Here is a 12,457-nt window from a genome sequence, read left to right on the forward strand (position 1 = left end):
GTTGGCTCCCTAAGCCCATTCGCCCTTCCCCTTAGGATTGTTCTGTCGGTGTACTCCAAAAGGCCACACAAATGGTACCCTGTTACATTGTAATAGCGTTATATAGCCCTAATAAAAGTAGTTCTGGTATAACTGGAGTTTCTGTCTAGGGTAACGTCTTCTGTCTAAGGTAACCTCTTTTATATTGTTTGTTGCCAAGTGGTTGCCAGGTTGGCAGAGCATATCAACAGCTCATTCAGCAGCCGAGTGAAAGCAGCCCCAAGGCAATGGAGATGATGGAGCAGTGATGCGCAGTTTTGGTTTCTGTTGAAACCAGGGGAAATGAAAATTAATAATGAGAACAGACATGGGCAATAAAAATATAATGAAAGTGAACAAATAGTTCGATTTTTTTTAAATTACATATTCCAGTAAGATCAAGTTTACAAATGGAATAAAAGGATATATGAATTTAGAACTTTATCTCTTTTTGCTATATTTTTTAAAGTTTGTGGCAGCAAGTCAATTATAAGTTAATTGCACAGACCATCCTCTAATCCAGGCTCAGCATGCTTATGCTCTTAAATCATTGTCTTTTTATCCATTTTAAAAAATTGGATGCTGAAGAATTCTCAGAGTGTCCCTATAAGAACTATATTTTGCATGATGTGCTTTAATAATATGTCATAAAAGGCAAACTGGAAAAAGACGCAAACTGAAGACAGTGGAAAATAACTTTCTGCTATATGTTGATTTAGTTTAAAGGGTTCTTTGAAAATAAAAGCCTCTTTAATGACCTGTTTTTAATGGCATGACTTAATATTGGTCATTTTCTTGTTTTTAATGATTTGATTATATTGTTTTTACTTGGTGAACTGCCTCAAGCAGGGGAGGCAGCAAAAAAAAATTCTAAATAAGCAAATATCTGTTATCTATTTTATCTGGCATATTAGCTGCAAATAAATTTATTTATTTATTTATAAGCAAATAGATAATTTCAATATTGTTACTTATGGGAGGGCACTTTCTATGCTGGATCTTGAACCTGAGGGATTTGGGGTTTAGGTTCTACCTCTTCCTTGAACTGATAGTATATCTCTGGGAAAACCACTCTGTACTTCAGTTCCTCTGTCTGTAAAAAGGAATAATGGTTCTAGCAAAAATCTTTCAAAATTTAAACAGTTCTATAAGGAGTCTGAATAATCATATGAGAATAAAATTGTAAGTAGAGTCTGTAAAGTGGGGCCAGTGAAGCCTTTTAAAGTCCTTGTTTTGCTTTTGATTAATCATATACTGTTTTTATAGGTTCCAAATTCAACGAGGAAAATCTGATCCAACCAGTTACAAGAGCTTGGGAGACAGTTTCAGAACCATTTTCCGAACTGAGGGGTAAGAACATATGCAGTTCTAATATTTATGATAGCACTACTTTCCAGCTTTAATATCACAGGGAATTCTCAGATTCTATTTTGTGGTCTTTCTGTGTCTCACAGTGATCAAAAACTTTTTTGCTTGTCTTTTATACCCAGAATACCAGATTGTTTCTTTCATTGTAGTAAGTTATGTTGACTTGAGGTGCAATTGTCTTCATGATTTAATGGGACTCCAATTTTTTATATCACAAGACCCATATTTTAATGGAATGTTAACTTATGTCAAACACAAAAAAAATGAATATTCTTGCAATTAGATAGACATACATGTACAGTGAAAGGAATAGTCAGTATTTGGTGTTTTGAAATGTGAAAAAATGGAGAAAGGTTAAAAAAAAAACAATAGTGGCCCTTTATATCAATTAAAAAGGTTCTTAACCAAGTGAGGTATGGCTGGTGGGTAGAATTAAGCATGTGTCTAGATTTTTATGTGGTTGGGGGTAAAGTGTTTAGAACATTTCCTAATTAACTATGAAAAAGATCTTATTTTATTAACTGCTATTGAATGACGAGTTTTATGCAATACAGGTGCCTGAAGTAGTGTTGACACAATGGGAATGCCAGTATACTGTAGAAGGCCTAAACGTTCTTTTGGATTTTTAGTACGGGAAAGATATTGAAAAAGTCTTGTTTCACTTATGTTGTGTTTATATGAGATGTGGGGGAAAATAAACAATCTTTTAAAAGAAACGTTTCCCAAATTTAAATCAGAGATGCAGTTCAGAATCATTCTCCTGCTCTCCAGGAAGAGGAGTAGCAACTAGGGGTGTGCATTTTTTCAGGATTTTTTTTACTGGTGGCAATTAAAGGGAGCCAAAAAAGCAGATCCTGAATAATGCCAATTTTTTGGCATTATTTGGGGCTGCTTTGGCCCCACTGCCATTTTCCCCCTCCCTCCTCTCCTCCTCCATACCTCCTTACTTACCTGCTGGCTGAGTCTGTGCCACCCCCTATGGCCTCCGAAGTCCACATGGACTTTAGAGGCGGCAGGCCATGGTGATCTAAATGCTGGGCCACCTCCGCAGTCCACATGGACTTCAGAGGGGGTAGGTAGCACAGAACTAAACACTGGGCTCCATGTTCAGCTCTGTGCTGCATATGTTCCAAGTTTGGGTTTAAGAGCCAGCTTGGTGTCGTGGTTAAAAGTGGTGGAGCGGCTGAGGCTAATCTAGTGAACTGGATTAGTTTCCCCACCCCTACATATGAAGCCAGCTGGGTGACCTTGGGCTAGTCGCACTCTCTTAGCCCCACCTACCTCACAGGGTGTCGGTTGTGGGGAGGGAAAGGTGATTGTAAGCTGGTTTGATTCTTCCTTCAGTAGTAGAGAAAGTTGGCATATAAAAACCAACTACTACTCCTCCACCTCCTCCACCACCACCTCCTCCTCCTCCTCCTCCTCCTTCTTGTTCCCCTGATGTTAATCCCCCCCTGCTTCAGGCTGCAGCAGGAATGTAAACTTGGGGTGGAGAATCCCCATCTTGACTGGGGGCTTGGCAACTCTGTTTAAGACTGACTGACAATAAAAGCAACATGGACCTCAAAGACTGAATAAGGAACAGCACTATTGCAGCCATCTTTCCCAGGCCTTAAAACAAGAGTTCCCCATCTTGACCAGCCTATGGACATTTTTAGAATTCTGAAACAGGGTAGAAGGTGCACCACCAAATGACGCTCTTGGCGGAAGGCGATGACAAAATGGCAGCTATGAGGGCAGGATCTGTTCTTTGGTTGGGGAAGAGGCACTGTTTGGTTTCAGTTTAAAAGAAAGGACATGGTCTGCTCTTTGTGAGTTCACAGAGTGAGGATGCCAAGCCCAGAGAAGAAAGTCTGGATTTATGAACAAGCCATGGGCAGACAACTATGATGAATCTGCTCAGGATGCGCTCATCACTTTGCTAGACAGTAGGATACCTAGGGTTGTTGTTGTCTCCCCCCCCCCCAGTTTAAATTCAAGACCCAAGACTCAAGAAGTAAGTAGGCTTCAGGAAACACACAGAATGCCATGGTAGAACTTGCTGGCCATATGGATGTACACCAGTTTACATAACATGTGGTCCTCATGTAATCCTTCCACACATATTCTGCAACATTTAAATGCACATACATGCTGACATACATGTTGAAGAGTTATCACACCATTAGTATGCCTGCAATAAACATATTAAATGTCATGTAACATGCATGGAAAGCTTAAATTGAAAAGCATATAACCATGGCCCATACTGCATATTTGCCAAGCCTGAATTAGTAGAGAATTGCAGTGCTGATTCATAGAGTTTGTTTAATAACCTCTATAATTTTCAAGCATTTCCCCTAAACATAACTCTTCTTCTTCTTGCCACTATGATTTGTAAGTCTGGGAAAAATTACTTTCGGCAAGTTACTTGTTGGATTGACAATAGTAGGCAATTTTAAAACAATATAAAAATAACTTGTTAAATCTTGGTATGGTGTAAAAGGGACAATAACCTTTTGAAAAGAATCTGCTCCTAGTCTTCTCTCTGTCAACGCCAAAGATTAGTGAATGTAACACTTACTCTTCTTACACTGCAGACACAGGCACTTTCTGGGAAGTGCTTGCTTACTCCTGGAGAGCTCTTTGGTGGGCTTAGCCACTCCTAAACAATAAGTGAAAACTTTTGTGCTGGTCTTCTTAGTTTGAGTGAGAGCTGATTAGGAATCTGAAAACCAACTCCTGGCAGGCGGGAGTGTTGACAAGAAGAAGAAAAAACAAAGAATTTTGTTTTCTTTTTCAGATTCTGGTATTCTTAGTCTAGAGAAAGAGTGGAGCTCTTGTGCAATTTGCAAATGTTTTATTATGAATGTTGTTGCTGGAAAAACTGTGAAGAGCAACAGCAGAAAATGCTCCCGCTTCAACAATGTAAAATTATAGGTATAAGATACCAGAGAGTTTATTTTCTTTAATTCTCCGGGTACAATATCCCACATGGACTCTGAACTTTCTAAAGGCTGTTTTTGAAGGCCAGTGTGTGTTAGGGTTACCAACCTCAAAGTGAAGCTTGGAATTCTCCCAAAATGATGACTGATCATTTCCCTGCAAAAAATGGTAGCTTGGTAGGGTGGACTTAATGGTATACCATAGAGTTTAGGAGGAAAAGCCCTAAAGCAGCTACAGAGGATGGGACTTCTGCTTTTCCCAGCGTATATTATAGAGATTCTGTGGTAAACCATCAAGACTCAGAGAAACTGATTGATTGTTGCCTGCAAAGACACTAAAGGCCAGAGGCTGGTTAGGGATTGAGAGGGGGATGGAACTGCTGATGGGTAGCGTCCTCCTGTGGGTCTTCAGAGTAGATTTTTCTCCTTAACACTGAGAAAAATCAGATGAGGATTTTGAGTGGTAATTCAGGTTGAGTTGAGCCTAACTTAATAGTAGCTATTATACAGGATCAAAGGATTAGTATGACATACAGAGAACTCATGCATACAGAAACCTACAAATGATATAAGGTTAGAGTAAGGGAGGGGACTTTATTGGAAGTCTGTTTTTGGCTAGTTTGTTGGACACCATTAGGGAAATGGTAAACTTTACTGTTTAGGACACAGTTCCCCAATGTGCTGCCTGTGGGTGCCATGGTTCCTAATGATACTTACTATGGCACCAGCCAAGACAGGAGACTAGGATGGGGTACTACTACAGGAGACTGGGATGGGGTACTAATACAAGCAAGGTGTTACTACTGAAAAAGCCCTGTCTCTGGTTGCTACCCACATCATCTCTGAAAGTGGAGGCACAGACAGCAGGGCTTGTGAGGTAGATCATAACTGGTGGGCTGGACAATATGGAAGAAGGCAGTCCTTCAAGTACCCCTGGCCCCAAGCCATTTAGGGATTTAAAGGTAAGAATCACACTTTGAATTGTGCCTGGAAACAAATGGGCAGTCAGTGCAGATCTTTCAGCACTGGGGTGATATGATCCCTGTATTCTGCCCCCTGTCAATAGCCTGGCTGCAGCATTTTGGACAAGCTTAAGTTTTAGGAATGTTTCGAAAACAGCCCCGTGTCATATGCATTACAGTAATCTAATGTGGATATAATCAGAGTATGAATCACTGTGGCCACATCACACTTTTCATGGAACGGGTTAGCTGGCATATCAGCCAAAGCTGATAAAAGACACGACATCCAGAGGAGATCTGGACCTCCAACTGTAGGCTAGGATTCAGCAGTACCCCCAAGCTATGAACCTGTTCCTTCAGGGGGAGTGCAACCCACTCCAGGACAGGTCGACTCCTCAGTCCCCAAGCAGCTTTGTCATAGACCAGCAACAACCTTGTCTGGTCTTGAGTTTCCATTTGTTGGCCTTCATCCATCCCATTACCATCTCCTGGCACCTGTTCAGGATTTCCATAGACCCACATGACTCAGTTGTTAACAGTAAAGCTGGGTGTCATCTGCATATTGGTGGCACCTTACCCCAGATCCCCTGATGATCTCTCCCAGTGGTTTCATGTAGATGTTAACAACATTGAGGACATGATGGAACCCTGAAGAAGCCCATAGCATAAATGTCATGGGTTGAGCAGCTGTCCCCCAGCACCATCTTCTGGAATTAGCCAGTCAAGTAAGGGTGGAACCACCACTCCCAACTTAACCAGTCTCTCCAGAAATATACCATGGTCGACAGAAGCAAATGCCACAGAGAGGTCCAGGAGGATTAACAAGGATGCACTCCCCCCCATCACTCTCCTAGTGAAGATCATCCATCTGGATGACCAAGGCAGTGATAGTCCCAGGTTGGGGGCCTGAATCCAGATTGAAATGGATCTAGATAAGAATCTTCCAGCTTTCCAGGAAAATGCTTGTGTTACTTATTGCACTCAGGAACAGGTAAGCAAACTGGGATAGAAGTGTGCATGCTTATGGAAATTACCACTTTTCTGTTTAAAATAATCTTTTCTTGATTCATATTTTAAAGGGGAAAGTTGCAGTTCTGGCACGTGTGCAATTTGAAACTGCCTTATTAAGTATGTCATATTTTATTTGGATGTCTGTGGCCAAATACAAAAATGTAGAATATGAAGCAGTTCATAAACAGGAGAAAGAAACCTAAACATTCTTTTCTCTCTCTCGTTAGAAATGTGCCGCTAGACCAGGAAACTCTCACCGCTAGAAAGACACACAATCAAACTCCTTCCCCAACACTACTGACTGGTGCCTTTTCATCAACATTCCCCCATTTTAGACAAGTGACTGAACATATACTTTCCTACATATGAATGCTAATTAACTAAGCACTTAAAATGCAAAAACATTACCTGGTTTTTCCAGGTGGCTGTATGGAGGCATAAAAGGTCATGTTGTGTGTTCTGTACCAGCTACATTAAGCAAGCACCTGCTTTTTGCTAGGGTTGGGGGAGCTGACATGAACCAGTTGTTAAATATAAAAGCATTTCAGATGAACAAACATTTGTAGTGTGGGTTAAAATAACATGAAAGGAACTATTAAACATAGGGCACTCTTTGCAATGTTGCTAATTCATGAAATCATAGAGGTGAAGTCAAGCAGATGCCCAGATTTCAGATGCTGAGTAGGTAGTACAGATGTGCACATTATTCAAATTTGATTTTGGCTTTTTTTAAATTAAAAATTTTGTTTGTGGTCTTTAATATCATTAAATAATAGGTTCAGGTTCATTACTAAGTGATGCTTCTCTTACCTTGTCCTACCACTGCGTATGTACATGTATTTTGGGGGGAGGGGTTTAGAAGCCCTTCACCCTACAAAGCAAGTGCACTAAATATCTAAAGTGCAGGGGGAGGGCGAACAGAGTTTAACAAAAACCAGATCCTGGTTTTCTGACTGCCTTTCAAAGTGTCATGACAACTCTTCCTGCTTTGCAGTATATACAAGCAAATCCTTTGCGTCTTCCCCACACTGTAAGGAATGTGGAGGATTTTAGCAGAGGGGAATTAGGTATTGGCCAAAAATAGGGTTGCCAGGTGCTCGCTGGTGGCAGGCAAACCCCCAGCCATTTACCCCTCTGCTCGCCGACCACCTAAAAGTCGGTGGGCAAACATGCACGCGTGCGCGCCGATGCACTCGTTACTTCCGGTTTAGAACCGGAAGTTCTGCCTCGCAAGGGCATTATAACATTATAAAGCGGCTTTGAACCGCTTTACCACTCAAACTAAGAGGTAAAGGCCCCTTGCAAAGCGGCACTTCCGGTTCTTAACTGGAAGTGACGCATGTGCGTCGGCACGCACGCACATGCGTGCACACCTATACACACTTACAGAAAAAAGCCTCCCACTGGAGGAGAGAAGGGACCTGGCAACCCTAGCCAAAAACCTCTGCCTTTATATTCCTTGTCACACGTTCTGCAATGATGCCATTGGCTATAAACAATGCTACTATCATCCGTGTAACACCCAGTAGCTAGAAATGTTCAGGCAAGGAGCTTCTAAAAGCAGAACACCACTTCCGGTGTGCAGTAGAAGTGATGACATCACATCGTCGGCAACATGGGTGTGCTCTGGTATTTGGGGGAAAACTGTACGGTAGAGGCTGTTTTTACTATAGAGTTTTTGCTGAAATACCAGAGTATCCTCATGTTGCCAGCAATGTGATGACATCACTAGAAATGATATTGACGTGTCGGCAACAAAGGCCTAGACCTCAGTTTGCTGCTGGTAAGTTCCCCCGCTAGCCAGCTGAATGGTGCTGGGAGAGGGGCCCAGAGCAGGGGGTCTGGCATAGGCCTAGTAAATTTGGAAGACATTTCATGTGAGTTACTTACCCTTCCTAGGTTAACAAATAATTTTAATTAGTTACTTTCAAATGCATAGGAGCCCTCTGTTACTCTATGTGGCTTCCAGCAATAGGCAGTTTATTTGGGATTTCCCTGGAATATATTCTGATAATGATCCTGTCAGTGTTAACTGTTATACTTTGGTACTAGTAAAGGAGAAGGAAAGGCTACAACCCACCCACCTTCCAAACTCCTCTTACCTCTTATCCCTTCGGCACAACAATGCATTTTGTCAATAGTCACAATGAGCATGCTGCCACTGGCATTTTACGCATGGGTAGTTTCAGCTGGATATTCTGCTGCCTTGATGCACAGTATTTGAACTTGACTTCTCAAATCACTATGCACGGGGGCTTTCTCCCCTGAAGAAATTCCTAAAGTACTTGTGATTAAATTTATGCATCACCAGGGAAAATGCGGAGCTTCCAAACTAACGGCATATGAGTTATTCCCCTACCCCTTCAAATTCTGCTTGGTGATTGGCTGTAGTCTATTTTTTTAAAAAAAAATACATCACCAGCTCCCATCAGCCATGCAGCAGGATTCTTTCATTTTAATTGAACTGAATAGCCGCAATTCAATGCAAACCCTCCCTCACCCCGACTTTTTCCTCCGATTTCTTTTCCCGGCCACTTTCTGTTGTTTGAATTCTCCCTCCCCCACTGCCCCTACACAGATACATAGCTCCTAACGTTCAAAACAGGGGATAGCCATTTCTCCTAGAAAGAGGGAAATGGTCACTAGTTATTTACGTGTTTATATGTGTGAATCACATATAGTAGAACTTCAGCTTTTTAAAAGGATAATATAAAGAAACTACCAAATGGAAGGTCAGATTCACTAAATTGAAGTCCTTTTTATAAAATCAGATAGAATCCTATATGGCGAGGGTCATAAGAACATAAGAACATAAGAAAGGCCCTGCCGGATCAGACCAAGGCCCATCAAGTCCAGCAGTCTGTTCACACAGTAGCCAACCAGGTGCCTCTAGGAAGCCACAAACAAGACGACTGCAGCAGCACCATCCTGCTTGTGTTCCACCGCACCCAAAATAATAGGCATGCTCCTCTGATACTAGAGAGAATAGGTATGCAGCATGACTAATATCCATTCTAACTAACAGCTATGAATACTCCTCTCCTCCATGAATATGTCCACTCCCTCTTAAAGCCCTTCAAGTATTTAGTTTATAGATAAAACTTACATCTGATTTATATGGAGCTTTCAAGTAGGGCTATTGAATTAAAAAAAATTCGGTACAGTTCGGATTCGGCCGAATTCATCCCGTTTAGATTCGGGATATGCAGAAGTCTGAACTCCCCCACTTCGGATCCGTTCAATTTGGCGGGAATTCAAAGTTCGGGAAAAAATTCGGCCGAATAAAGCCATTAAAAACACAATCGCGCCTTTCCGTGGCTCTGGGGGGGCATTTTTGGGGTTAGAGGTCCCAAACTTTCGGCAGAGCTTCAAAGGACGTTTATTGAAAGACTCCCCAAGTTTTGTAAAGATTGGGTCAGGGGGGGCTGAGATATGGGCCCTGAAAGGGGTCCCCCCCACCCTTAATGTGCATCTCTCAGCAGAGCTTGCCGCCCACGTACAAAGCTCCCAGCCCCGACAACAGCTGAGAAATTTGCAAAGCAACTGCAAAACAACACAACCTTGTTAAACAACACCTTTGCAACACACAACTGAAACCTCCCCCCTCAAACCAGGGAGCGAGAGACTCGAGGGGGAACACACACCCCAGGCAGAACTGACGAAAGCCCCCTTTGGCTTCCCCCCACCCACAGAAACTGCTCCCTCCCCACACACACACAGACTCTGCTTTCCCCCCACACACACACACATACACAGGAGAAAAATTATAGATTAAAGCCCCCAAAGGGGTCTTACTGTGGCTGTCTTCTGTTCCATCAAGAGGGGCTGAAGAGGACTTGTAATCCAAGATGATTTCAATTAGGCACGGGAGGTTTTGCTCTGGAGAAGATGCAGAGGATCGGCTGATCCATTCATCCCAATAGGGGAAAGGGGAAAGGGGAAAGCCCATATCTCGGGACCCCCTGACCCAATGTTCACAAAACTTGGGGGGTATCTTAAGAACACTGGTCTGAAACTCTGCTCAAAGTTTGGGATCTGCACCCCCAAAAATGCGCCCCCTGCAGCCATGGAAAGAGAAAAGGGGGGGAGGCGATATTTCTGTTCCCACTGAACCCATCTTTACAAAACTTGGGTAGTATGTTAAGAATAATTGTCTGAAGCTATGCTAAAAGTTTGGGGGCTATATCCCCAAAAAAGCGCCCCCTGCAGCCACATAAATGGAAAAGGGGGGGAGGGAAAAGGGGGAGAGCCCATATCTCGAGACCCCCTGACCCAATGTTTACAAAACTTGGGGGGTATCTTAAGAACACTGGTCTGAAACTCCGCTCAAAGTTTGGGGTCTGTACCCCCAAAAATGCGCCCCCTGCAGCTATGGAAAGAAAAAGGTTACTGCTTACTGACGGTTATGCTGCTTACTGACGGCCCCGAATTTGCCGAATTTATTCGCGAACTCCCGAACTCGCTGAATTCGGCCCCCCCCAGTTTTGAGTTCGGTTCCTCCAGAACTAAAAACCACCGAATCAGGGGAAATTCGGCTGATTTTCAGTTCGGGCCGAACCGAATCAACAGCCCTACTTTCAAGGCCAACTGGTAAGGCTGAATTTCCTTTACAGGTAATATGTGAACTTGCCAAGTGAAAACCCCACTAGCTCTTCTTCACTCACAGTAGTTTTCTTCTCAGTTTTTCTGGGCCTGATTTTGGTCTGGCTTTGCTTGTATGACTATTGTCAGAAATCATCAGAAGTGATCAAAAGACCTTAAGACTGGCGAAGGCTTTTCCTTTTTAGATAGAAAATGGTATTCTGCCTTGGATGTAATTGAAATGTATGTTGAAATCTGTGGTCATCAAGCCTTGATCAGTTGCCAGGAACATGCAGCTGCAGTCCCCTCCCTCCCCAGCTGATAAATACCACATTGACAGTATTTCCCATCTGACTTGTTTCATAAAAATGGAATTGTGTATGTAAATAAAATATATACTACAGGAGCGGTGTGGGAAGTGAAAATGGCCCTGGAAGAAGCCCAGCTGAGCAGCCCCTCTGGTGCTACAAGCCAGCACTTTAGGGACCACTGAACTTAGTGGCACTGACAATGGACATTGGCTCAGCCTTTGTCCAGGGTTGCCAGGCCTCCCACTATGGTGGAAGGCGACCCACCAATCGTTGCTGTCACCCTCCGCTGTTTCAAATTAAAAACACTGCCAGCCTCTGTGCTGGTTTGTCACTGTTGTGGTCTCTGTCGTGCTGTGGGTAATACCAGCCACTGTTTCCCCCCCCCCTTTTGTTCGCCACCACCCCTTCAGGTAAAATCCAGCTCCCCTCTCTCTAGCACGGTTGACCAAGGCTAAGCTCACAAGGAGATCATTCAGTTTTATGCCAAGGAACCAGGCAGATGGGTAAAAACTTGTGCAGGCTCTCTCAAGTTAAACAAGACTTTATTTCCATAAGGCACAAACTAAGGAGAGGTCAAAGGTAATGATCTAGGCACACTAAGGAAAATAAACAAAAAGACAAGTTCTAATGAAAGTACTCGCAGTCTGTGTTGCATCTGATCTGGTTAGATGCATGATGCCCACCCTGGTGCACCTTTGTCTCCCTTTTGCATCACCCCCGCCACACACACACACATGCACCATCATCCTTCATGGCAAAACACTCACTCCTCAAAGTTCCAAACCTAGGAGTAAAAAAGGAAGACCAGAAGGAAGCATGAAGGAAGCCCTGAACAAAAGAACAGCTCTCCTTTTCAGACCCCACCACCACATGTGCTCAGGGGTCTTCAGCCAATCTGGGAGCTATGCTTTGGTTCTCCAGCCTTCCAAACATGCACCCTCCAATCAAGAGGTGTCAACACATCAAAGAGCTGGCATGTTATCTCTCTCAGCTGGAAAAGATGCCCTGTCCAACAAAGAGCATCTTTCCCCCTTCTTCCTAGCCATGAAGACGCCTGGTGTTCTTTCCATTATCATAGCTGTCAAGGCATCTTCTGTGTCCCGTCCCCCCAACCTCTCATCTCACTACAGACACTTCCAGGCACAACCCTGCAGTGACAATGGGTAGCTCTAGGAATTGCTGGAAACTCTATAGTTTTACCATAGAGTTTCTAGCAATCTCTTGAGCTACCCCATTATACATCCTGTAAGCGACACATGTTTTCCCCAACCATTTTGCCTCA

The 12,457-nt window shown here is 43.2% G+C and overlaps 1 protein-coding gene across 1 annotated transcript in view; it reads left to right on the plus strand.

The window, feature by feature from the left end:
* Positions 1–12,457, plus strand: part of SLC25A21 (solute carrier family 25 member 21) — a 188,804-nt gene that overhangs the window by 88,409 nt on the left and 87,938 nt on the right. The window contains exon 3 of the mRNA XM_056851857.1: positions 1,285–1,368. Within this exon, the coding sequence (XP_056707835.1) occupies positions 1,285–1,368 (84 nt within the window). The remainder of the gene's footprint in view (positions 1–1,284; positions 1,369–12,457) is intronic.

This window comes from Euleptes europaea, chromosome 6, assembly GCF_029931775.1.
Source record: "Euleptes europaea isolate rEulEur1 chromosome 6, rEulEur1.hap1, whole genome shotgun sequence".
NCBI lineage: Eukaryota > Metazoa > Chordata > Lepidosauria > Squamata > Sphaerodactylidae > Euleptes > Euleptes europaea.